Genomic DNA, 27,388 nt, shown 5'->3' with positions numbered 1-27,388 from the left:
ACATGAATACACACTTCATAAAAATAGATATTCAGTTGGTCAATAAATACATGTAAAGATACTCAAGATCATTTGTAATCTTGGAAATTATTACCAAAATAAAACACGTTTCATTCCTACCAGACTGGTCAAAACTAAAACAACTGGCAATATCAAGTGTGGATGAGTACCTGGAGGGACCCTTCATACACTGCAGGTTAGAATGTAAAACAATACAACTTGTTCGGAAAAATACTTACGTAGTTTCTTATAAAATGTATACTTTCCCTGTGACTCAGCAATTCCACCACTAGGTATTTAAGAAGAATTAAAACATATGACCACTATGACAATTATAAATAAATGTCCAAGCAGCTGTATTCATAATACATGATAGGGGTGCCTAAGTGGCTCAGTTGGTTAAGTGCCCAACTTCAGCTCAGGTCATGATCTCACAGTTCGTGAGTTTGAGCCCTGCATCAGGCTCTGCAGTGACCGTGCATAGCCGGTTCAGGATTCTGTCTCCCTCTCTGCCCCTCCCCCACTTGTGCATGCCTGTGTGTGTGCATGCGCCCTGTCTCTCCCAAATAAACTTTAATAATAATAATGATATGTGATAACCAAGAGCTAGCAGCTACCCAAATAAATGTCCATCAGTAGGAGAATGGATAAATTGTGATACAAATCTTTTTTCTGATATGTGTTATGGAATATTTGCTCCTACTTTGTGGCATTCCATTTCATTTTTTAAATAGTTTCTTTGAAAGACCAACAGTTTAGGGGCGACTGGATGGCTCGTTCAGTTGAGCGTCCGACTTTGGCTCAGGTCATGATCTTGCGGTCCATGGATTTGACAGCATTGGGCCCTGTGGCTGACAGCTCAGAGTCTGGAGCCTGCTTTGGATTCTGTGTCTCCCTCTCTCTCTGTCCCTTCCCCGCTCATGCTCTCTCTGTGTCTTAAAAATAAAAACGTTAAAAAAATTCTTTTAAAGACCAAAAGTTTAATTTTAGCAAAATTCAAATATTTGTGGTTTTACCATTTTAAAGTTATTACATGTATTAAATGGTATTCTGATGCTGAGAGAAAGTTGCCAAAACCTCTCTACGATGAAGGAGTCTCTGGGGGGCACTAACAGGAGTAGGAGTGTCTGTCATTTTGCATTTTGGATGGGTTCTAGAGCCCTTTCCTAAAGGGGACCCGTACTCAAGAAGAGCCAGTTTGCAGCAAACAGCATAAAAGTATTTAAGTAAAATATGTAAAGGAGAAATGTGTTTCTTCCAGAACACAGAAAGGCCTAAAAGAAGTTGTGGGTGCTGAGAGAATCCGTAGCTGTTTCTGGACAGCATTATGGGTGGAGCAGCCCTCTCCGTATACCAATTAATTTTCAAGACTTTAACCAAGGTGGCAAGACATTACATTTTGTATGAGGCAATGGCCCATTTCATTTTGGTGAGCTCCTTTGTCTGTCTTGAATGAGTATGTCAAATGAATCTCCTCATGGGAAGAAGTCATCAGTGTAATGTCATACTTGTCTTCCTGAAAGAATCAGGAAGTAGTTAAGATCTTGTCCTTAAAGACTGTGAGGACAAGGCTGATGAGGTACCCCATGGTAGTTGGGTAGAAGTGTACCATACTTTGGAGGTGAGATAAACTGCAGTCAAGAGGCTGTTGAAATAGTCACTGAACAAAACATATTCACTAAATCTATAATAGCAAAATATTTACCAATTGCTAATTGGATGAAGTCAGTAACTGCAATAATATTGGCTATGGGGACCTTAATGGGGCCCACAGCATTTAGCTTGAGGTAATCTACCATGAGGCACCATTCATTCATTCATTCATTCAAGAGCAGGCCAAACTGAGCTGACACTAAAAGTAAAGGCAACAAAAACAAAAATAAACAAGTAGGACTACATCAAACTAATCCACTGAATGGGAGAAAATATTTGCAATTCGATATCTGATCCAAAACTTTAAAGAACTCAATATAACTCAATAGCAGAAAAACAATGATTAAAAAATGGACAGAGGATCTAAATAGACATTTTTCCAGGAAGACCTATAGACGGCCAACAGGTACATGAAAAGATGCTCAACATCACTCATCATCAGGAAAATGCAAATCAAAACCACAATGAGATATCACCTCACACTTGTTAGAATGAGTAGTATCAAAAAGACAAAGAAGTAACACATGTTGGCAAGGATGTGAAGGAAAGGGAACCTTTGTGGGCGCTGTTGGCGGGAAGGTAAATTGGTGCAGCCACGATGGAAAACAGAATGGAGATTCCTCAAGAAATTAAAACTCGAACCACTGTATGATCCAGCAGTTCCACTTCTGGGTTATTTATCTGAAGGAAAATGAAAATGCTAACTCAAAAAGATACGCACCTCCACATTTACTGCAGCATTATTTACAATAGCCAAGACACGGAAACAGCACAAGTGTCCGTTGACAGATGAATGGATAAAGAAAATATGATACACACATAGACACACACAAGAAAATATTATTTAGTCACTAAAAAAAGGAAGTCTTGCCATTTATGACATGGACAGACCTTGAGGGCATTATGCTAAGTGAAATAAATCAGAGTAAGGCAAGTACCATATGATCGCATTTATATTGGAAGCTAAAACAGAACAAAACGAAGCTCATAGATACAGAGAACAGATTGGTTGTTGCCAGAGGGGGAGGGTAGGGAGTAGGTGAAATGGCTGAAGAAGATCAAAAGGTACAAACTTCCAGTTATAAAATAAGTCCTGGGGGACTTAGTTAAGCATCTAACTCTTGGTTTTGGCTCATGTCATGATCTCCTGGTTCGTGGGTTTGAGCCCTGTGTCAGGTCTGCGCTGACAGCAAGGAGCCTGCTTGGAATTCTCTCTCCCTCTCTCTCTGCCCCTCTTCCCCGTAAAGATAAAGAAATAATCTTAAAAAAATCTTTTTCATATAAAGAAAGAAATAAGCCCTGGGATGTAATTTATAGCATGACAACTATAATTAATACTGTATTGCATATTTGAAAGTTACTAAGAGTACATCTTTAAAGTTCTCATCACAAGAAAACAAAATACTGTAACTATATATGGTGACAAACGTTACTAGACTTACCGTGATCATTTCTTAATACAGTTGACTCCTGAACAATACGGGGATTGGGGTGCCAACCCACTCACCCCACCTTGTGCCCAGTTGAAAACCCACTTATAACTTGACTCCCCAAAAACTTAACTAACTAGAGAACAAATGTTATTAAAATCATAAGGAAAAGAAAATACAGTTATAGGACTGTACTGTATTAAGAAAAAAAAAAATCCGTGTATAAGGGGCCCATGCAGTTCCAACCCATCAAATCATGGTGTTGTACACCTGAAACTAATATAATGTCTGTAATTATACCTCAGTTTAAAACTGTTCCTCCAGTAGCTTTATGTATCATGCAGAGTAAATGAGCTAGAGTCCTTGCAGTGGCCTCTCAGTCCTTATATGATTTTATCTTCTTACCTCTCTGGCCTCCTCTCCTCTCCCTGCCCCCTTTGCTTGCTTTGCTCCAGCTTCCCTGTTCATCTCACCATTCCTCCAGCATCCTGGACATGCTCCTGCCACAAGCCCTTTGCAATTTGCCGTTTCCTATCCCAGAGTAATCCCAGAGTGTCATCGTCCACTGTGTGTCCAATCACCACAACACTCAGTGGCATAAAATAGTTTTTAAAGGATCAGACATCCTTGTGTCCGTTTCTCAAGAGGGATTTATTTACTGTTGCTTCCCCCAAAAGGAGGTAAAAAGAAATTTGAACTGTATGCATGGTCTTGAGCAAAGTTTCTCAAACTATCTGTAGTAAAGAACCAGGCGTAGAATATTTTTCTTTCCATCTGTTGCTGACCCATCTGTAGTCCTATTGTGCCCACACTTCACGTGACCCATCATGGTAGTCTGACAACATCTCACCGTCTTATATTGTTTAAAAGAAGAGTTTACTGCTCACATACTTGGTTGTTGCAGCAGCGTTAATTTGCTGTTTCTAATCCGTACCCGAAGTTTCTGGACTTACTTGGTCATGGATTGGTGACAAACTGGTTGCAGGCTGGCACCAGCACATGGATCACACTTTAGGATCGCTGATCCAGAGGAGACCTCTTTCTGGGAAGGTAGCTAAATCATAGATGAGGAGACCTTTCTGGGCACGACATGAAGCGATTACTGGTAAAGGGACACAGCCTTAGAACAACAGTTTGGGATGAGTTACAAGCTTTTCTTTAAAGAAGAGTTTCACTTCCTAAGAGTGAAAAGACATTTGAAGAGATAAGCTTTTAATTTTTTTTTTAATATTTATTTTTGAGAGAGAGAGAGTACAAGCGGGGTAGGGTGGAGAGAGGGAGACACAGAATCCGAAGCAGGCTCCAAGCTGTCAGCACAGAGCCTGATGTGAGGCTCGAACTCAAGAACGATGAGCCGAAGTCAGAAGCTTAACTGACTGAGACACCCAGGCACCCCTGGGTTTTTTCCTTTACATACAATTTATCCACATACATAGTCAAGAGCACGTAAATGCTCAATTTTTAAGTTGGAAAGGAAAACTGTATAGGTGAAAGTCAAATATACATTCTGAAACACAAAGTCAGTATAGAATGTGGATTTGGAAGGTAGATTATTAGATTTGCCATCCATATTACTAGGTATACATTATGAGATCTGATAATATCTGATATTTTAACTGGGTGATGGTATTTACAAGGACATTATTTCTTAGGTAAAATTTCTGAGAATTTATGAATTGAGTTGAGTCTACTACAAACTGTTGAATCCAAAATTGTAACTTTTCTAGTTATGTAAATAATGGTCATTAGTAGGTCATGTGGATAGAAATATTCATTAGTGAGTTTTACTATCAGATAGAAATGGATCTTTTGTCCTTACAATAGGAAAATATAATAAATAAGCCCATATAAATTTCTTTTAATTTGGCCCTACGTTTCAGTACCAAATAAATTGCACGATACTTGGTAATTAACATTTGATGGTCTACAGCTGTGAGGGGGAAGGTGCATATGAGTTACTCAGAACATAGAGTGCTTTTCCTCTCTAGCTTCCAACTCCTATCCCCCAAGAATAGTAAGGATTTTCAAAGGCATCAAATCTTTGAACATATGTGGCTTTACGACAAAAATCTATCCCAAAGGGATATTATTTGGGAATACAATTTAAATTTTCCTATGAGCTCTTACTTTGGGAGATCTATTTGGGGATCATTACATAAAAATCGCGAATAATTTGAAAACTTACTTTTTATTTTTTATTCAGTATGGAGATTTATTCCCAGAGTGGGGCTTTTCTGATGCAAAATTGGAATGCTGGTGTAGTCACAACAGCTGTCCCCACACCATGTGGTATCTTCCATTACTTTACTGTAGAGATGAATTTTTGGCCCAGTGTCTCAGTAATATTGGACACACATGGTTTTAAGTGGCAAAGCAGTATGCGTATGCATTCATTTGACTTTCACAGCTACAGTTGGCTCCAGATTAGAACAAGGAGAATACATTCACACCACGGCCACCCTCACGGCTGCTGTAGGAGCTGGGTCACAGTAGGCTCAGTTGCTTCTAAAGACACAACTAACTATTGCCGAGGAATTACACATTCACCAAAGTGCCTTACAGCTGTAGGAGAGAGAATAATGAATTGCTAAAAGGATTCTTTCAAAGATTTCAGATTATGGGCCTAGTTATTATCGATCCAGTTTTTTTGTATTAATAATGAAAAAAATCACAGCCATGAAATAACCAGGAAACTAAAGGGAAAGACTGTCCTAGCAGTAGATGATTTTTCAGAATACCAGTCCAAATACTTAAAATTTTCCCTTCCCAGGGAAAAAAAAAAAGTGGCACTGTTCTTTTAGACTCATTAACAAAGAATTAAAATCGGATTGATTTTTAATGCCCATTGTCCATCTATGCAGCATATTTGGAAAGCCAATCTACTAAAAATTGAAATTATTTTAAAGAATTACTTTATTAATGTTTTGGCTTTTTAGAAAGAAAAGTATTTCCTTGAAAATCCAGTTATGTCCCTCTAATATCTGAGGATGAATTTTCCCCCTAAATAAAGGGGAAAACAAGCAAGAAGAAAAAAGCTTCAGTGTAAATTTTCAAATTATCTGATAAGGAGCATTAGATTTCTGATATTCATTAAATATCAAAGAAATTCTGACCATACCCTATGTGGGCTACCTTTTTATAGCAGTGAATTTATGCCTGTATCGTACGGATTGTACTGATGAATATGTTTGAGGCTTGCAGCTTTTAGTGGATACAAAATAGAATGATTGATAAAATCCTCCCTACTATTGGCTATTATTTCCTGACTCTTAAGTGGCAGGTTGTATTTATGCCAATTTATCTGCTTCAGGGAACATTCTTGATAGCAGAACAAAGTGAATAAAAGTAGTTTGCTTTGCAAATGAATGCAAATGGGAGAGCCTTTCGGAAAGCCCTTTAACAGGGGCAGTGCGCTTTGATTACGAGTGAAGCTGCCGTTTGGACATGGTGAAAAGAGCACGCTTGAACCATTGATTGGGGGAGACAGTAAAAAGTCAGGAAGGGCCCCGTTAAGCTTGCAGTGAGGCAGGCGGATGTCAGTGCGGTTAGAGCACAGTGGGAGAATGACAGCGAGGATTAGTGTCAGGGAGAAGCTTTGCTGTAGCTGTGGAGATCGTCCCTGGGGTCACTCACCTCTGACTGTTGTTCTGTGCTGACGGTTCTGTAATGCAAACGGCCTGATGTATGCTGTTCATTATCGGAAATGGTGATTAGAAAAGGTATTTGTCTCCAAGGTTCCCTTCTTTCTTGTTTCTTTCTTTTTAATTAAGGAAAATAAGGTGGGCTTCCTCCATTTCTCTGCTGACTCCTAGAGTATTGTTTAATACCAGAGTGGCTGCAGCCTCTGGGCGGGAGTAGTTTCGTGCTAAAATCTCATGTAAAATAACTGTAACGTGGTTATTTGTTACTCAGTGATAGGTTCTTCTGCTTTGCTCAGCTTTAGGTTTGACCAAGTAGTAGTGCTGATAAAATGCGGAGAATATGCTTGCTCTTAGAATTTTTGCTTTTGGAAAAAAGATTTTATAATCTTTCGGTTATTTTGTAACGCGGTTTAACAGATCAACTTTTAGAAGCTATTTACCTTCTCAGAAATGAAGTGTTGCTTTGCTTGGACTTGAAATGGTTTAAGTCTTGGTTGTAGGCATGTCTCATTTTATTTCTGTTCCAAGTTTATTAAAACGCTAGCGTTTGAGAAGCTAAACTTTTTGGAAATGCACGATTTTTAGAATGAAAGTGTTACACAGAATGAACAAAAACTATCTTTGTCTCAGTTCTGATTCTAAATCAGCACATTTGCTTGTTCACCTTTTCATCTTCGCTTACAAGGTGTTTTGTTTTCTTCAAAGTATAATTTTTCTTAAAACTTGAAGACCTTTTATAGTGACCTTACATGAGGCATCTGTGAGAGCAGCAGTGACACACAATGCATTTCATAGTCTTTGAGAGTCGTTCCTACTTTAATGCAAAACTGCTTTTTTTAATGTCTTCAAAAGCCTGACTTCACAATATTTCTGCTTTCTTATTTCGTATACATAGGAAAATTTAAAAGGCTGCTGGAGCTTTGCATTCTAATGTTAAATATGCAACTCAAAGCTTTATCTAAACTACTGGACACGTGTTAATACTGTTTTTGTAGAAAACAAATTGCCAGTGGTTTGTTTCACAGGCTTATTAAATGTTTTGGCAAACGTTCTCTAAATTATCTTTTTCTATAATGTTTTGCAGGCACCTGAATGGACAGAAGAGGACCTCAGCCAGCTGACAAGAAGTATGGTTAAGTTCCCAGGAGGGACCCCAGGTCGATGGGAAAAGATTGCCCACGAATTGGGTCGATCGGTGACAGATGTGAGTTCACTCAGATTTGCATTGTATGGAGAGTGACAAACCAGAACAAGCCAACTATGTAGAAGACAGACATAGATGCATCCGACATTCTCTTTGGAGAAAGGCTACAATCCTTTTAGGACCTGGAAGTGAACCATTAACGAAATAAGCAAGAAGCAGATGTCAGCCAGTCCCCTGGTCCACAGTTAACAGCTGTGTGAGGAATTCTAGTGTTTAGAGACTTAAGCTACAGTAACCTAACCACAGAAAACAATGCTGGTTTTTGTGTTTAAAGTGACCCCTTTAGCTGTGGAAAAGATAGTTCTTAGACTGATCAGAATTAGAGAAGTTAAATTTCAGCTGGATCTTTTTAACATTGAAGAACAGATTGCTATAGGTATTTAATCAGGTGGTTTGCATTAATTTAATCATCAATATTCTTATGTTTGCCTTTTTATTTCAAGGATGGTACCTACTATCCATTTTGACAAGTTGCTTAACCACAACAAAATTATATATATGAACAAATATATAATATATATAACATATATAATATGCATATGTGTGTGAATGAATCTATAGGTGAATGACTGCCTATACCCAACATTTAAAAGACTAAGTATTTGCCTGGAAGGTTTGATTTTAACACTTTGGATGCTTTTTATTCAGTAAACTTAGGGCAGAGAATCTTCTAAAAGCAACTACCACAGTCCCTGACAGGTACTAAATAGAAATTCAGAAAAATTTTTATTTTTACCAATATGAGCCTTATCTTCATAAATGATAGTAAATATTCTTTACCATATAAATCAGTAATTTACCAAGTGTACTTTAAATAAACCCTATACACCTAAAATATTTCAGGGGTTACTGAAAGCAAAGTTCAAGTGCCCTTTTCAATTCTGTTAGTATACCTTTGAGTCTTTTGATAATGAACAGTTTTAAAACCCTGCAAAATGACTAACACAATTACCCCCCCCCAAAAAAAAACCCAGCTTGTTACATAAATGCTGAAAGTTATTTTTCATAGTGAGCTTCCACTATTTAATTTATAAACAAACTTACAAAACATTACCGTCAATCTTTTTATTTATTTATTTATTTATTTATTTATTTATTTATTACCCTATGGATAGGAGCTGCTTTGAGAATTTTAAATTATAGATACGAATTTTTTACTACCATGTAGGTCTTTTAAAAATCACATTTAAAAGACTGAATTTTTATGTGATGTTTTGCATTATTTTGGTTTCAAAGTCTCATCATGTGAAAAAATAGCTCTAGTATCTTGTAACAATTTTTTTTTCTTGGTGTTACATGAGGAGACCCATTATCTTAGGTAACCGGAGAAGAACCTTAAGGGTACCTTTTCTTCTGCTAAGAATGTTAGTGGGCTATGCATTTTATTACCTTGTTTCTAGGTTGCTTGTAAAAGATAAATTAATAATGCCTTATCAGTAAATATCTGACCAAATTAAAGATATTCCATAGTTATTGGGGTTTCAAGTACTATGACCCTGTAATTATACAACTACTGTTAATATAATGATTAATAAAAATTACTGAAATAATTTTTAGAAAGCTATAAAACAAACTGGTTTAAAAGGGCCCTAAACTTTTAGTTTTAATGGGAAAGAATGTTTCATTAATTTAGTGTCTCCTTTGAAGGCAGCACTGCCTTTAAATAAGATTTCTGGGAGACCTCATAGTTAAAAATGTCCAAGAAAAGCAATTGAATAGAGCGATATTTTAAGTTGTTGTCATTAAAATCTGGCTAAATTTGTATCTGTGTTTTTAAAAAGAGAGATGAAAGTTTAAATGCTAAGAACAGACATGATGTAACCAACACAGCCTTGGGAATGGCTAATTAGTATCAGAAATCTAGAAAACCTATACATAACCTAGTAGTCTTAGTGCAGTCTTAGTATAGGCAAAGACATCTTTTCGAACTTTTATAAATTCTTCCCATATGTTTCCATTGTTTTTCTTCTAGACTTACCCAGGGGAGACTGAATCCATGTCTGCAATAGATATTTTTCCTTTTACCATAGAAGTAGCAAACATGACTTTTGGGATTTTTTTCCCCTCCAAGTATTCTATTTGCATAATACCAAAAGTACCTTGAAAATAAATATTTTAGTAAACCCAAACTTTTTTGGCACCAAAAAATGCCTTTGTAACGAACTTTTCTTCTAGTACAGCATGTACATTTTTTTTCATTCTGTTATTTTCATTCTGTGTCATTTTCATAGCTGGACTACACATTTCACATCATAACCGCCCCCCTTCAACACACACAAATCTCTCTCTAAAAGAGAGCAGGTGTCAGAAGACTCAGATAACTCATTTTAGTGAACACACAGTGAATTACATTGAAGCAGCTAAAGTAGGTTGAACTAATACAGTTCCTTCAGTACAATGTCAAGTGAAAGTTGACCATACTTGAGAAGATCATTTATAGTTCTTTTTGGCTTATGGCGTTAATTAGATTTGTTTTCGTTAAGTATTTAATTATGGGGACAACCCCAAGTTCAATTTGCTGTCATCAGAACCTCTTCTTACTGACCTAGTCACCTGTGCCAACTCTCCCTGGTCTGCACATCTGTTCCTTGACCCATTTTTGTTTTTTTGTTTTGCTAACTTTGTAGCTTCGGGTTTAGTTCTCTTTCCTTCAAGAGACAATTGACCTTTTTTCAGGGAGGGGCAAGAGTGTACTCTTGGTGGGTTCTATATATTCTTTATTGGGATTGACAGATTACAATGAAAAACCCATTTGATTCTTCAATTTAAAAAGGAGTTTTCAGTGTATTAATTGTCACAGTCAACAAGTTGCTAAATTCTACTCTGGATAAACACAAGCAATGTGATTGCCTTTGTAAAAACTTAATGCAAAGTGTATTTTAACTCAGATATATCAAAAGTATAAGACTTCCTTTATTACAGATTAAGTATTTTAAACGTGAATGTATGCCTTTCAGCAGATAATTTTGATAATGACAGAGGATACTCAAATTGTAAAAACAACAAAGAAAACAAAAACTGGCACGTAAAACCAACCTTAATGTGATTATTAACTGCAGGCTTTCTAAATTAAGGTCAGGGAGCTTCAGATTTCTTGCTTGTGAAGTAATATCATTCTCTTGCCTGAAAGGATGTAAACTGATTCTGCTTCTCTCTGTGGCCACTAATCTCTTGCATTCTGGTTGTGATAACAGACTGATTGGAGATTTTCTGCCTGCTTGGAAAAGGCCCAGGTAGGCAGCCAAACAAAAAACAGGTGAATAGAGTTAGACAGACTTTTATAATTAGCTTAGTGCCACAGTGAGAGGTAAGAGGTGTGTAGTTAGGTAAGCATCCCCATGTTCACGTGAAAAAAAAGAGGGAAAAATCATAAAATTCCCAAGTGTGTTTTATATAGCTACAGCTAGAGAGGGGGTACTCTTGGGATTTGTATGTAATGGCAGTTGTTCTAAAAATATGTAAGTGGAATTTTATTCAATAGAAAATAAACTTTACAGTTTATCGGTGAATTAAATATATACTACATAGTAATTACGTATTTAATATATATAGTAATTAGTTTGGCAAGTATATTACTGCCATTACTTTTAGAGTTAGGCTAGACCTACATGAGTTGTAAAGATCACAAGGACTGCTTCCCTGCCCTCTTCCATCCAAGTACTAACCAGGCCCGACCCTGCCCTCTGAACCAAGCTTCCTGCCCTAGCACACTTCTCTTGGTTTGGGCCTGACCTCATCCTCTGGTCCCTCTCCTCCCTCACCTTCCCAACCTCAAGACCTTTAAAGGCATTTGAATCTTAGAAAGGAATAGGGCCTTTATCCTTTTCTTCTGCTACATGAGTCACTAGCTAACTTAATAACCAATTTTCAAGCTAACATTAATAGACGATAATGTGTTACCAAACACACACACGTATTCTAATAGGAGCCTTCAGGTTCTTATCCCAAGTATATGAATGATTGGAATAAGAGTTTCAGGCAACTTGATTGCCTGTTTAAAGGAAAGAGAAGACAGTAATAGGACCTTTTGGGGTCCCATCAGACAAAATTACATAATTAATTGCTTAATCTGTCTACTGACCTGGTTAGACTTTTTCTATAATATGGCTTCTGGGCCAAAGGTCTGTAAATGTGCATTCCACGTCACCATTTCTGTCTCAACATTGAGTAACGTCACACACAGAACAGGATGGCTAAACTATACATTCACTGCATGAGCATAACATTGTAAAAATCAGTTAAGAGATCAAACCGACATTTTTAACTGTCTTAACTGATAAGACTGGTTATTCCCTCATTCATCTTCATGCTCTTTTATATTTTTAAAACATTTAAACACTCCTTATTTTGCTTGACCTTCACAACAGCACGGGGAGAGAGAGAGAGAGGCAGCCATTATTCATCTCCATTTTACAGTTGTGTAAACTGCTGCTGAGACCTTTGTTCAAGGTGACACAACTACTAGAGAGTTGAGGCCACACTAGATAGTTTGGTTCTTCATCTCCTATGTTCCTGTCACCACTTAATGTTGTTTATTGCTGTGTGTATGAAAAATACTTTATTTTTATTTTAGAGAGCACACGGGCAGGGGAGAGGGGCAGAGGGAGAGAGAGAATCCCAAGCAGGCTCCATGCTGAGTGCAGAGCCTGATTTCGTGACCCTGGGATCATGACCTGAGCCAAAATCAATAGTCGGATGCTTAACCAATGAGCCACCCAGACGCCCCTGAAGAGCACTTTAAATATGCCTAGAGACTTTTACCATTAGACCTTTTTTGGTAAAACTCTGTGTTCCTATAAAAAATAAACTTTTAAAAGTACACTTAGGTAGGGACGCCAAGATGGTGGGATCGAGCCCCACGTGGGGCTCTGAGCTGAGAGTGTGGAGCCTGCTTGGGATTCTCACTCTCTCTGCCCCTCCCCCACTCGTGCTCACGCACTCTCAAACTTTAAAAAATAAATATACACTCAAAAAAAATTTATCTCATCAGCCATAATAAAAATTATTTCTATAAACATTTGCCATATATAATTCTAGACTTTAGTCTTCCTCTAGGCATGAGTATATATAATTTTAACACTATTAATCAGTATCCTGTCCTTTTCACTTCGCTATGAAACATGAGCTACCTTTCATGACACTTCATTTTTCTAAACACAGAATACTTTGTTGTTTTGATATAATTAAGTAGTAGCGTACTGATTGTCGTTTAAATTGCTTCCTTTTTTGCTGTTTTACGGGATTGTCTTTTTTTTTTTTTCTTTATTCTACTTTCCACTTACTTGTGTTTTTGTAGCTTGTATTCCTAGAAGTAGAGCTGCTTGGTTCAAGGCTATGGATGTTTTGGGGCACCTGGTGGCTCAGTTGGTTAAGCATCTGACTCTTGATTTTGGCTCACATCATGATCTCATGGTTCATGAGTTTGAGTCCTGTGTCAGGCTCTGCAGTGACAGCATGGAGCCTGCTTGGGATTCTCTCTCTCTCTCTCTCTCTCTCTCTCTCTCTCTCTCTCCCCCTCCCCCACTCTCACACACACACACACACACACACACACTCTCTCTCTCTCTCTAAATAAGTAAACTTAAAAAAATATATATATGGATGTTTTTAGGACTTTTGATGGCTTTAAAATTGGGCTCCAGAGAGGTTATAACAATACACAATGCCAATGGTAGTATATGAGAGAGGGCACTTCCTCGTAATCTTACCAACACTGAATGTTATTTTTTTTTTTTAAGTTTATTTATTCTTAGAGAGAGGGAGGGAGAGAATCCCAAGCAGGCTCCACACTGCCAGTGCAGAGCCCAACACTGGGCTCGAAGTCACGAACGCGAGACTTTGACTTGAGCAGAAATTAAGGCGGAAGCTTAAACAACTGAGCCACCCAGGTGCCCCGGATGTTATTATTTGTTTTTTATCATTGCCTGCCAAATAAGTGAAAAGTGCTACAGCACTGATTTTTGTATATTGCCTCCTTACATAGTGGTCTTATTTCAAATAGAGTTTGTGTTAATGCGTTAGAATTTTAGGATAGACAGTCCTGTCATCTGCATGCACTTCGGCATTTTCTTTATCTTACTTCTTATTTGACTGTATTACGTAGCTATTCCAGAGAAATATATTACAGTAATAGTGATTAGTGCAGACTTCTTGTTCAACGTTATAGTAAAAAAACCTAATGTTTGGCCATTAATTTTAATATTAGTCATTGATATAAGAGATATATTATTACGCTGAGGAAATTTTATTCAGTTTTTCTAATTCTAATTCATTACAATTGTGCTCGGGAGTAGATACGAAATTCTAACAATACTTTTTTGACATAAATTGACATGATCATACAATTCTTCTCATATGACCTAATGAGGATCTTTGTATTTCCAAGATAGACTTTACTTGGTCATATAATACTCTTTAATAAACACCTGGATTTGATTAGTTAATAATTTAAGATTCTTGCATATATGTATATGTTTTGTTTTGTTAATTGGATATCTTTAGGTAGGGTTATACCAACCTTCTAGAATTAATTATACTAGCCTTCTAGCATCTGGAGAGTCAAGAAAGTATTGAATTCATAAAACAGGAAAAAGGAAAGGATGTTGTGGGAGAAAAAATCAAGACAAAAATAAGTATCCAAATAAATGAAGTAGAATGGTTGAAAGTTATCAAGAAAATCTACTGTGAAGAAGAACGTAAAAAATGTTAAACTATTGTAGAAAAGATAAGACCTACAGGGAATCAGTCCAAGAGGTCCAAACCCGATTAAAAGGAGTTCCAGTGAGAGAGAGAGAGAGAGAGAGACATGAGAGATGCATGAACATTATTCGGTAAACAGAAATGAAGTTTCCAGAGAGAGCAGTTTGTAAGAGCTGTCCAAAGTCAAGTTGGATACATGGAAAAGCTCCTGGGAAATTTTATGAACACTGAGATTACACAGAAGATCTTTAAAGCTTCTAGGGAGAAGAAACATCCAAATAAGGCCAGTCAGAGTGACATCAGATTGCTTTGCAACTCTATGTTCTGGGACACAAGGGAACAATGCCTTCACTGTTCTGAGGAGAAATAGCTCTGAATCTAGAACAGACCAAATGTGATAGTTAAATATATAAGGCAAGGAGTATCTAAGGATTATTCCTTCTTAGAAAGTTCCCTGAGATTGTACTCTAGCAAAAACAAAACAAAAACAAGAAGGCTGAATAAATTTTAAAAAGAGAAAGACATGAAATCCAAGGATCCAACCCAATGAACAGGAATCCCAAGACCCCACAGTGATATAATAGGCCCAAAGCGCAATACAGTAAAACCTTGGTTTGTGAGCATAATTCATCCCAGAAACATTCTTGTAATCCAAAGCACTTGGATATCAAAGTGAATTTCTCCATAAGAAATAATGGAAACTCAGATGATTCGTTCCACAACCCAAAAATGTTCTTATAAAATGATAACAATACTGTAACATAATACAAAATAATAAAAAAAAAACAACATATAAGGAAAAATAAGCAAATTAACCTGCACTTACCTTTGAAAACCTTTGTGACTAGTGTGAGGGAGATGAGAGAGAGGAGGGTTATCGTGTGGGACGACTTTCACTATCACTAATGGAATCACTGCTATCTGTTGGCTCAATGGAATCTTTTTCTTTTCATGAAACTGTAATAAGGAACCTATCCAATGACACTTGTTTTTGCCTCCTTTTGAGAATTTTGCAGAAATGTGACCTAGCACTGTCATTAAACAGATTCATGGCTCGTACTGCTACAGCCTTATTCGGATGGTGCTTTTCTACAAAAGTTTGTTTGCTCTGTTTCATACATTTTACACATCTCCCTAATCTCATTTGAAGCGAGGGGTTCCTCCACCTTTTTCTCCTTCTCCTCTGCAGACCAGATGCAGATGTAGACTTCTCATAGAATCTTGCAGTTTCGGCCACTTGAATCTCTCAGTCATACTTCTTGGTGATTACCATCTTAACTTTCACTGTAATCATCTCCTTCTTCTTACTCACTTTCTTTTCAACCTTTTTCTGCATGAGGGCAGTTGTGTATGCTCATGTGGATGTTGACTACAGTGCCATATTAATAAACTTGCAATATACTGTATTTAATGTAACTGACAATAAGGCAACAGAGGAAAGGGTCTATATCCGCAGGCAGCCTGAACTAGAATGAAGCAAAGCATTCCTAAGCTTACTCTTGTGGGGAAGAGCAAAGGACTGTCCATAGGTGCTTTGAAGTGACAAAAAATATATTAGTGTGGGCACCTTCCGATGTTCTGAAAAATCACTAATTTCTGCCAAACACCACGGCCTGAGACTGAGCACCCGAGCATGGGAGATGAACACCCACAATGCCAAGTGAGAGAGAGAGAAGAACCATTAGCTCAGTTGTGATCATGTGGTGTTCGGCATACGTACTACTCGTATTGCAAGGTATCGCTCGTTTATCAAGTTAAAATTTATTAGAAATGTTTGCTCATCTTGTGGAACACTCGCAGAACAGGTTACTCGCAATCCAAGGTTTTACTGTATGTTCACGTTGAAGTAGGAGAATGAAGGATTGTTTGACAGCAACCCTTAAAGAAAGGGAAATCTTATAGACTAGATAGTATGGCTGAAAACTTGGGAAAACTTTTATATATGGAAAAAGGCAACCAGAAACTCCACAGACAACAGAAAACCATACAAAAAAGGCAAAGTCTAAATTTAAGTATACTAGAAAGTAGAGTAATACAGCCAAATAATTTGATATTGCGACCATTCTCCTTTGAGTAGCACAAGAAGCGTGTTCACAGCACAGTACTTGTCTCTACAGTGAGTAATACGTACCAGATCATAATTTATAAGGTCTTACAAAATGGCTTTTCATATTTGAAACATTTGATGTGTTCTACAGATGGTTTTCCAATTTTTAAAATCAACAAGTTGCAGAAGACGATGGCAAGCTGCCCAGCAACAATTTGTCCAAGTCCCCCAAACCTCTGCTCTAAGTTACTAATTTCTTTTCAGAGGAACATAATTGAAATGATGTGTGTTCGTAGGAGCTCTTACTCACTTTTCCCTTCTACTGCGCTGAAATACAAAATTTGCCTGCAGCCAAGCTACAACCTTGCAGGCAAAGACAACAGCCCCAAAGATGGTGGCAAAGCACAGTGGAAAGAACCTGGGGATGGAGTAAAAGGAAAATTGTAGATAGTGACAAGATAAAAAAAAAAAAAAATATATATATATATATATATATATATATATATATATATATACAACAGATTAAGAGGTTAGAGACCGAAGGGAATTGCAATTAAAAGTGGAGTTCTGAGGAAGGTCTCTCAAATAGGTAAAATAGGAGCAGGGACACAAAGCAAGTAAAGGAGCAAGGTTGTCTGAGAAAAAGTGTTCCAGGTAGAGGATAAGTCACTTACAAAAGCTTTAAGACCAAGGACCTCCGTGGGGTGTGCAGAGTCCAGCATAGAGGCCAATATGGCTGACAGAGTGAGTAGACAGGATTACAGAAGATGAGGACAAGAGGCAGTGGAGGGCCAGATGATATAGGACCTTGCTGGCCAGGATAAAGATCCTGGATTTTACTCTGAGAGGGTTACAGCACTGGAAGATTTTGAGTAAAGGAGTGCAAGATCTAAACAGGTCATTCTGACTACTTTGTGGAGAAGACACCATAGCAGGGAAAGTGTGTGAAGGCAGGCCAAGTAAAAGGCTATTTCAGTTGTTCTTGCAAAAGATAATGGTAGTTTGGTCCAAGGGTTATTGGGAGAGGTGGGGAAAAGAAGTTTAACTCAAAGCATACACACATGCACACACACGCGCACACTGTAATCTTCAGCAGAACTGTGAACATAAATTATTGCCTCAGGATGTAGGGTACATTGCTTTTCATCGTAAGCCCTTGTTGGTTACTGCTTTTCTTTTTTAAGCTATGAACATGTATTACCTTGATTTTTTAAACTATTTTTAAAAATCTAAGGAAACAGAATATGTTACCTTTAATGTTTTTCTGTATCAGTGTATATATACCTACCTGACTCTTCATTTTTTAATTATAAAGGCTTTATTGATTTACAGAAATAGGAAAAAAAATCCTAAAATTTGTATGGAACTACAAAGGACACCAAGTAGCCAATACGATCTTGAGAAAGAAGAACAAAGCTAGAGGCATCAAACTTCCTGATTTCAAAATATATTACAAAGCTACAGTAATTAAAACAGTGTGGTACTCACATAAAGATGATGAGCAGACAATGGAACAGAATAGAGAGCCCAGAAATAAATACACATATATACAGCTAACTGATCTTCAACAAGGATACCAACTGTACACAACGAGGAAAGAGTAGCCTCTTCAGCAATGATGTTAGGAATCTGCATGATAACCACATGCAGAAAAATGAAACTGGACTCTTACACAATGTAAAAAGCCAACTCAAAATGGGTTAAAAAGTCAACCATAAGACCTAAAACTAAAACTCTTATGGGGCGCCTGGGTGGCGCAGTCGGTTAAGTGTCCGACTTCAACCAGGTCACGATCTCGCGGTCCGTGAGTTCGAGCCCCGCGTCGGGCTCTGGGCTGATGGCTCAGAGCCTGGAGCCTGTTTCCGATTCTGTGTCTCCCTCTCTCTCTGCCCCTCCCCCGTTCATGCTCTGTCTCTCTCTGTCCCAAAAATAAATAAAACGTTGAAAAAAAAATTTTTTTTTAATAAAATAAAATAAAACTCTTAGAATAGGGGAAAGCATCATGACATTGGTCTTGGCATTGATTTCATTGATATAATACCAAAAGCACAGGCAACAAGAACTAAAATAAGTGGGACCATATCAAACTAAGAAGCTCTGCACAGCAAAGAAAACAATTCAAAGAGTGAAGGATAACCTACAGACTGAGGGAAAATATTTGCAAACTTTATATCTGATAAAAAATTAATCTCTAAAATATATAAGGCTTTCCAACAACTCAATAACCAAAACATCTACATTACTTATAAAGCTAATCAGGAAGTTAGCACAACACACTCTTTTTTAAATGGTTAAGATGGGCACTTTTCTTATATTTTTCTGTCCAGAGAAAACATAGAAAAATTCAGACATTGGAGAAATAATAAGAATGAAAAGTGGTGCCTGGGTGGCTCAGTTGGTTAAGTATCTGACTTCAGCTCAGGTCATTATCTCATAGTTTGTAAGTTCGAGCCCCATATCAGGCTCCGTGCTGACAGCTCAGAGTCTGGAGCCTGCTTCAGATTCTGTGTCATCTTCTCTATCTGCCCCTCCCCTGCTCGTGCTCTCTTTCTCTCTCTTTCTCCCAGACAGAGACCCCGCAAAAAAGGAGAATTGCAGGCCAATATCCCTGATGAACATGGATGCAAAAATTCTCAACAAGATACTAGCAAATTGAATTCAACAGCATATAAAAAGAATTATTCACCATGACCAAGTGGGATTCATTCCTGGGCTGCAGGGCTAGTTCAATATTTGCAAATCAATGTGATACATCACATTGATAAAAGAAAGGATAAGAACCATATGATCCTGTCAATAGATGCAGAAAAAGCATTTGACAAAATACAACATCCTTTCTTAATAAAAACCCTCAAGAAAGTCGGGATAGAAGGAACATACCTAAGCATCATAAAAGCCATATATGAAAAGCCCACAGCTCATATCATCCTCAATGGGTAAAAACTGAGAGCTTTCGGGGCGCCTGGGTGGTGCAGTCGGTTAAGCGTCCGACTTCAGCCAGGTCACGATCTCGCGGTCCGTGAGTTCGAGCCCCGCGTCAGGCTCTGGGCTGATGGCTCAGAGCCTGGAGCCTGTTTCCGATTCTGTGTCTCCCTCTCTGCCCCTCCCCCGTTCATGCTCTGTCTCTCTCTGTCCCAAAAATAAATAAACGTTGAAAAAAAATTAAAAAAAAAAAAACTGAGAGCTTTCCCCCTGAAATCAGGAACACGACATGGATGTCCACTCTCACCACTGTTGTTTAACATAGTGTTGGAAGTCCTAGCCTCAGCAATCAGACAACAAAGTGAAATAAAAGGCATCCAGATCGGCAAAGAAGAAGTCAACCTTTCACTTTTCACAGATGACATGATACTCTACATGGAAAACCCAAAAGACTCCACCAAAAACCTGCTAGAACTGATACATGAGTTCAGCAAAGTCACAGGATATAAAATCAATGTACAGAATCAGTTGCATTTCTATACACCAATAATGAAGCAACAGAAGGAGAAATCAAGAACTCGATCCCATTTACAATTGCACCAAGAACCATAAAATACCTAGGAATAAACCTAACCAAAGATGTAAAAGATCTGGATGCTGAAAACTAATGAAGGACATTGAAGAAGACACAAAGAAATGGAAAAACATTCTATATTCATGGATTGGAAGAATAAGTGTTGTAAAGTGTCAGTACTACCCAAAGCTATCTATACATTCAATGCAATCCCAATCAAAATTGCACCAGCATTCTTCTCAAAGCTAGAACAAAAAAATCCTAAGATCTGCATGGAACCACAAAAGACCCTAAATAGCCAAAGTAATGCTGAAAAAGCAAAACAAAGCAAGAGCCATCACAATCCCAGACTTTAGCCTCTACTACAAAACTGTGATCATCAAGACAGTATGGTATGGCTCAAAAACAGACACATAGACCAATGGAATAGAATAGAGAACCCAGAATTGGACCCACAAATGTATGGCCAATTAATCTTTGACAAAGCAGGAAAGAGTATCCAATGGAAAAAAGACAGTCTCTTTAGCAAATGGTGCTGGGAGAACTAGACAGCAACATGAAGAAGAATGAAACCGGACCACTTTCTTACCATACACAAAAATAAACTCAAAATGGATACAAGACCTAAATGTGAAATAGGAAACCATCAAAACCCTAGAGGAGAAAATAGGCAACAACTTCTTTGACCTCAGCCACAGCAACTTCTTGCTGGACATGTCTCCAAAGACAAGGGAATTAAAAGCAAAAATGAACTATTAGGACCTCATCAAGATAAAAAGCTTCTGCACTGCAAAGGAAACAATCAACAAAACTAAAAGGCAACCAACAGAATGGGAAAAGATATTTGCAAATGATATATCGGATAAAGGATTAGTATCCAAAATCTATAAGGAAACTTACCAAACTCAACACCTGAAAAACAGCCCAGTTTTTCGGATTGAAAATGGAAAGAAATGGGCAGAAGACATGAACAGACACTTTTCCAAAGAAGACATCCAGATGGCCAACAGACACATGAAAAGATGCTTAGCATCACTCATCATCAGGGAAATACAAATCAAAACCACACTGAGACACTACCTTACACTAGTCAGAGTGGCTAAAATTAACAATTCAGGAAACAACAGATGCTGGCAAGAATGTGGAGAAATGGGAACCCTCCACTATTGGTAGGAATGCAAACTGGTGCAGCCACTCTGGAAAACAGTGTGGAGGTTCCTCAAAAAATTAAAAATAGAACTACCCTATCACCCAGGAATAGCACTACTAGGAATTTATCCAAAGGATACAGGAGTGCTGATTCATAGGGGCATGTATACCCCAATGTTTACAGCAGCGCTTTCAACAATAACCAAATTATGGAAAGAACCTAAATGCCCATCAACTGATGAATGGATTAAGAAGATGTGGTGTGTATACACATATATGTGCGTATATATATTTGAATGTATATATATATATATATATGTATATATGTACATCTATATGAATATGAATATATTGAATATATATTGTATATGAATACTACTTGGCAATGAGAAAGGATGAAATCCTGCCATTTTCAGCAACGTGGATGGAACTGGAGGGTATTATGCTAAGTGAAATAAGTCAGTCAGAGAAAGACAGATATATGTTTTCACTCATATGTGGAACTTGAGAAACTTAACAGAAGAACATGGGGGAAGGGAAGGGGAAAAAAATAGTTACAAACAGAGAGGGAGGGAGGCAAACCATAAGAGACTCTTAAATACAGGGACCAAACTGAGGGTGGATGGGTGGGGGGAGCAGGGTAGAGGGGAAAATGGGTGATGCGCATTGAAGAGGGCATGTGTTGGAATGGGCACTGGGTGTTGTGTGTAAGTGATGAATCAGGGGAATCTGCCCTCAAAACCAAGAGCACACTGTATACACTGTATGTTAGCCAACTTGACAATAAATTATATTTTTAAAATAAACATAAGAAAATAAATAAAGATAAAAGAATGAACACTGCTTTCTACCAGTGGGAAACATTCTCAGGTAGTTTATTTAATGTTCAGATAACAGAGTGCCCTCTGTACTTGAAAGGTACAGTAGTTCTCAGTTATAATGAGTGCTCAGTTCATATAGAGAGTTGGCCAAAATTAAATACAACTGAATGAAAATATGAACTTCAGTTACACAATTTTTAATATTAGAGTAATACTTAAAATGTCATCAAATCAGCCAGAATTTGAAAAATAGGATTTGAGATTATCACTAGTAGTCATCATTTATTTTCTGAGTTATCTGAAGATGCCAGGAATTGAGGATACACTTTATATAGCTCAGAAAATTGGAAAATTCTTCTGTATATTGAGAGTTACATGGTGGCATATTTATACTCCTCTGATCCTAATTGTACCTTATGGAATATAATTTTCATTTTACTATTTTAATTTTCCTTTACTTTCATCAGTGTTTTCACTAGAAGGAATAAAACCTATTTTGGATTTTTTTCATCCATCCCAACCTATGCCATATGTCCCAGATTTGATTGTAGAGCCCCTATTTCATAAGAATTTTAAAGATAAATTTAGCCATAGCTATATTAAGAAGAAGGATTATAAAATGTTTCCTACTTGGAACCAGAACATGGGAAAACAAATTTTCCTACAATTCTACAATCCATGTAACTGTTAAAACACATGTATAATTTTTTTTAATGTTTGTTTATTTTTGAGAGAGAGCACGAGACTACATCTTCTACAATTGCACATGATATAAAAGCAGAATGAGTAACTGAAATTTTCATTATGGAATATGTGAGAATAATAACACTAAACATTCAAGACTAAAATACGCACATGTGCTACTGAAGTCATCCAGCTCTAAAGGAGAGAGAGAGATTTGGTGATGACCATGTCACCTCCAATGTCATCTCTGCAGATGACATGATATTATATATAGAAGACCCTGAGGACTCCACCAAAAAATGGTTAGAACCAATCAACTATTTCAGTAAATTTTCACGATACAAAATCAGTACACAAAAATCAGTTGTGTATCTGTATATGAACAACATACTATCAGAAAGAGAACTTAAAACAATTCCATCTACAATAGCATCAAAAAAGTAAAATACTAGGAATAAATTTAACAAAGGAGACAAAAGACCTGCATGCTGAAAACTACAAGACATTGATGAAAGAAATGAAAGAGGACACAAATAAATGGAGATATATTCTGTACTCATGAATTGGAAGAAATAATATTGTTAAAATGCCCATGCTACCCAAAGCAATCTACAGATCCAATATACTCCCTATCAAAATTCCACTGGCATTCTTCACAGAAATAGAACAAACAATCCTAAAATCAGTATGGAACCCCAAAAGACCACCAGTAGCCAAAATAATTTTGAGTAGAACAAAGCTGGAGGCATCACACTTTCAGTTTTAAACTATATTACAAAGCTGTAGTAATCAAAACAATATGGTACTAGCATAAGAACAGACAAACTGATTAATGGAACAGGGTAGAGGCTACAAATAAACCCACACATATATGGTCAACTAATCTTTGGCAAAGAATATACAATGAGAAAGGGCAGTCCCTTCAATAAATGGTGCCTGGTAAACTGGACAGCACATGGAAAAGAATGAAATTGGACCCCCTACACAAAAATCAACTCAAAATGGATTAAGAACTTGAAGACCTGAAACCCTAAAACTCCTAGAAGAAAACACTGGGAGGTAATCCCATTGACATTGATTTTAGTGATGATTTTTTTGGATTTGACACCAAAAGCAAAGCAACAAAAGCAAAAGTAAACAAGTGGGACTACATCAAATCTAAAACCTGCATAGCAAGAAAACCATCAACAACATGGAAAAGAAACCTATGGAATTGAAGGAAATACTCTGTAAACCACATATCCAATAAGAGGCTAATATTTAAATATATAAGGAACTCCTATAATGCAAGAGCAAAAAAAAAAAGAGAGAGAGATAATGCTGGTGAAGATGTGGAGAAACGAGGACACTTGTACACTTGGTGGAAACGTAAACTAGTACGTTCCTCAAACAATTAAAAATAGAATTACCAAGGTCACTGGGCAGCTCAGTTGGTCAAGCACTCCACTCTTGATTTCGACTCAGGTCATGACCTCAGGGTTTATGAGTTTGAGCCCTGTGTTGGGCTCCGTGCTGATAGCACGGAGCCTACTTGGCATTCTCTCTTTCTTCCTTTCTCTGCCCCCACATAAAAAACAAACATTACAAAAAATCACCTGGATATTTTTTTAGAAAAATAGAACTACCATATGATTCGGCAGTCCCACTTCTGGCTATCTATCCAAAGAATGTAAATCATGATCTCGATGAGATAACCATATTCCATGTTCATAGCAGCAATATTCACAATTAGCCAAGGTACAGAAACAACTTGTCTTTCAGATGAATAGATAATGAAAATGTGATTTTATATATATATATATATGTGTGTATATACACATACAAATACATAAAGACACACACACACACACAGGAATATGATCTAGCCAAAATAATAGTCAAACTCATAGAAACAAATCATAGAAAAGTAGTTGCCATGGGCTAGAGGGTGGGGAAAATAGGGAGAGGATGGTAAAAGGATAAAAACTTTCAATTATAAGCTGAATAGGGTCTGAGGATCTAATGTATAACGTGGTGACCATAGTTGACAACACTGTGGTATATAATTAGAACTTGCTAAGAGAGTAGAACTTAAATGTTCTCACCAAAAATAAGTCAATACATGAGGTGATGAATATGGTTAATTAACTCAATGGGGGAAATTCTTTCACGGTGGATATAAATACAAAATTATCATGTGCACTGTAAACATCTTACAATTTTAGTACAGTTTTGTCAACTGTACCTAAACAAAACAAAATTGACATCCACAGAATTGAAGTCATCTAGATCCATAGGGGAAAGTTGGATTTAGCGATGACCATGGTCACTGAAAGATAATCTGACTTTCCTGAGGTGACCTACTATCATACCCAGGGACATCCTGGCCTTTAAGCTTCATATTAGACCATCACTTGTTTAGAAACATCTTTATCTGCTTAGAATCGTAAATAATATGCTGAGGATGCCACACTTGCCCCCAAAACAATTATTTTGTGATTATTGCCATATACATGTTTTCTCCTGAGACAAAGGCCAATGAAGAGAAATTCTCAAGGAAAGGGGATCATTGCTGTAATCATTGTCATACAACTGTTTAATGACACCAGGAAATGTGAACTTGACAAAGAGGCTGGAATATTAAAGGAACTCCTTTACCACAGAACTGGAAAAGTCACAGTTGTGCTTTGCTTTTTTCTAATAAGTTCTAAGTTGCCTTTTAAGTGGGAGAAAAATATGGTTCAAAGATAACTGTGGTGACATCCCATTAGTTTCATTGTTAGATGCTAAGGATTTAAAGGACTCAGATTATAGCAGCTATTTGTTTTCTGTGGTAGACAGGCCAGATTTTGATATATACTGTATTCAGAATTCTCTCAGCACAAGGAGTAACTAACCATGTATGCTCAAACCCACTCATGAATACATTCTCTTGGAGGAGCCCTCCTGAGGTCAAAACAAATATGAAACACTGACCTCAGAAACTTTCCTTCAAAGGAGCCACAATTTGATTTCACTTGTTTGTAGAGCAATTTATGCACCAGGGCATCATGTAAACAGTAGAGCATCTGTCAGCAATTAGTGGTTTTTAACAGCTCGGTGTGGTCAGGTAAAGAGAAGAAGAGTCCTGCAAATACCACTGTCATCCAGAATTACTGGGCCTATCCATACCTGCACCTCCCTGAGGAACAACATCAGAGGCTGAACACAGGGGACAGAGGGGCATAGACTTCACTAAAATAATCGAGCCATCCAATGAACAAACATGCAAATAACAACAAGTGTAATCGAGGGGGTGGGGAGTAGAGCAAGGGAAGACCAGTAACCAGAAATGCTGCCATATATTATCCAAACGTTCAGTTTTCAACAAATATGATGAGCCATGGGGGTGCCTGGCTGACTCAGTCACAAAAGTATACAACTCTTGATCTCGGGTCGTGAGTTCGAGCTCCATGTTGGGTGTAGAGATTACCTAAAAGTAACAAAAAATGAAAGGGAGAGAAGGAAAGGGAGGGAGGGAGGAAGGAAAAGAGACAATTCAATGATTGGAAGCTTTAATACCCCCACTTTCAATAGTGAGTAGAACTAGAGAGAAGATCAACAATGAAGATTTGAACAATACAACAAACCAACTAGACCTAAAAGATATCTCTAGAACACTTTATTCAGCAAGAGAATACATGTTCTTCTCAAGGATGCATAAAACATTTTCTAGGACAGGCTGTATGCCAGGTCAAACAAACCTCAATGAGTTTAAAAGGATGGAAATAATGCAAAATATGTTTTCTGATCCCAAAGGAATGAAATTAGAAATAAGTTAACGGGGGGGGGGGGGGGGGAAGTGGGAACATCAACAAATATGACAAAATTAAACAGCAGACTCCTAAATAACCAGTGAGTCAAAGAAGAAATTACAAGGGGAATCAAAATTCTTAAACATGAATGAAAATGAAGACCTAATGCACCAAAACTTAGGGAATGCAGCTAATGCAGTGCGTAGAGGGCAGTTTATAGCTTTAAATGCCTTTATTAAGAAGAAAGATCCCGGGGCGCCTGGGTGGCGCAGTCGGTTAACGTCCGACTTCAGCCAGGTCACGATCTCGCGGTCCGTGAGTTCGAGCCCCGCGTCAGGCTCTGGGCTGATGGCTCAGAGCCTGGAGCCTGTTTCCGATTCTGTGTCTCCCTCTCTCTCTGCCCCTCCCTCGTTCATGCTCTGTCTCTCTCTGTCCCAAAAATAAATAAACGTTGAAAAAAAAAAAATTTAAAAAAAAAAAAAAAAAGAAGAAAGATCCCAAATCTACCCTTCTACCTTAAGGCACCGGAAAAATAACAAACTACACTTAAAACAAGGAGAGGAAAGGAAATAACCAGTAGAGCAGAAATTAGAGACTAGAGAATCAATAGAGAAAAATCAGTGAATTCAAAGTTGATGCTTTGAAAATAGTAATAAAATTGACATTTAGCTAGATTGACCAACAGGGGAAGAAAGGACTCAAACTGCTAGAATCAATCAGAAATGAGAAAAAGGACATTACTACCAACTTTATAGAAATAAAAAGGGCTTTGTAAAGGAATACTATACCAG

At 37.5% G+C, this 27,388-nt stretch overlaps 1 protein-coding gene and 1 long non-coding RNA gene across 3 annotated transcripts in view; one reads left to right on the top strand and one right to left on the bottom strand.

Annotated features, from left to right (window-relative positions):
* The window catches only part of DNAJC1 (DnaJ heat shock protein family (Hsp40) member C1), a 220,993-nt gene that overhangs the window by 182,602 nt on the left and 11,003 nt on the right, over positions 1–27,388 (top strand). For both annotated transcript variants that reach the window (XM_003988145.5, XM_045060988.1), the window contains exon 9: positions 7,809–7,928. In XM_003988145.5, coding sequence (XP_003988194.2) covers positions 7,809–7,928 — 120 coding nt within the window. The remainder of the gene's footprint in view (positions 1–7,808; positions 7,929–27,388) is intronic.
* Positions 9,991–12,528, bottom strand: LOC123386465. The gene is made up of 2 exons (XR_006600339.1): positions 12,010–12,528; positions 9,991–11,142 (listed from the first exon to the last, which is right to left on the bottom strand). It is a non-coding gene; the product is annotated as an uncharacterized LOC123386465 (long non-coding RNA).

The sequence above is a fragment of the Felis catus genome, chromosome B4 (assembly GCF_018350175.1).
Source record: "Felis catus isolate Fca126 chromosome B4, F.catus_Fca126_mat1.0, whole genome shotgun sequence".
In the NCBI taxonomy this organism is placed as follows: domain Eukaryota; kingdom Metazoa; phylum Chordata; class Mammalia; order Carnivora; family Felidae; genus Felis; species Felis catus.
Note: the sequence above shows the minus strand (reverse complement) of the source record. Positions and strands in the feature narration are given on the sequence as shown.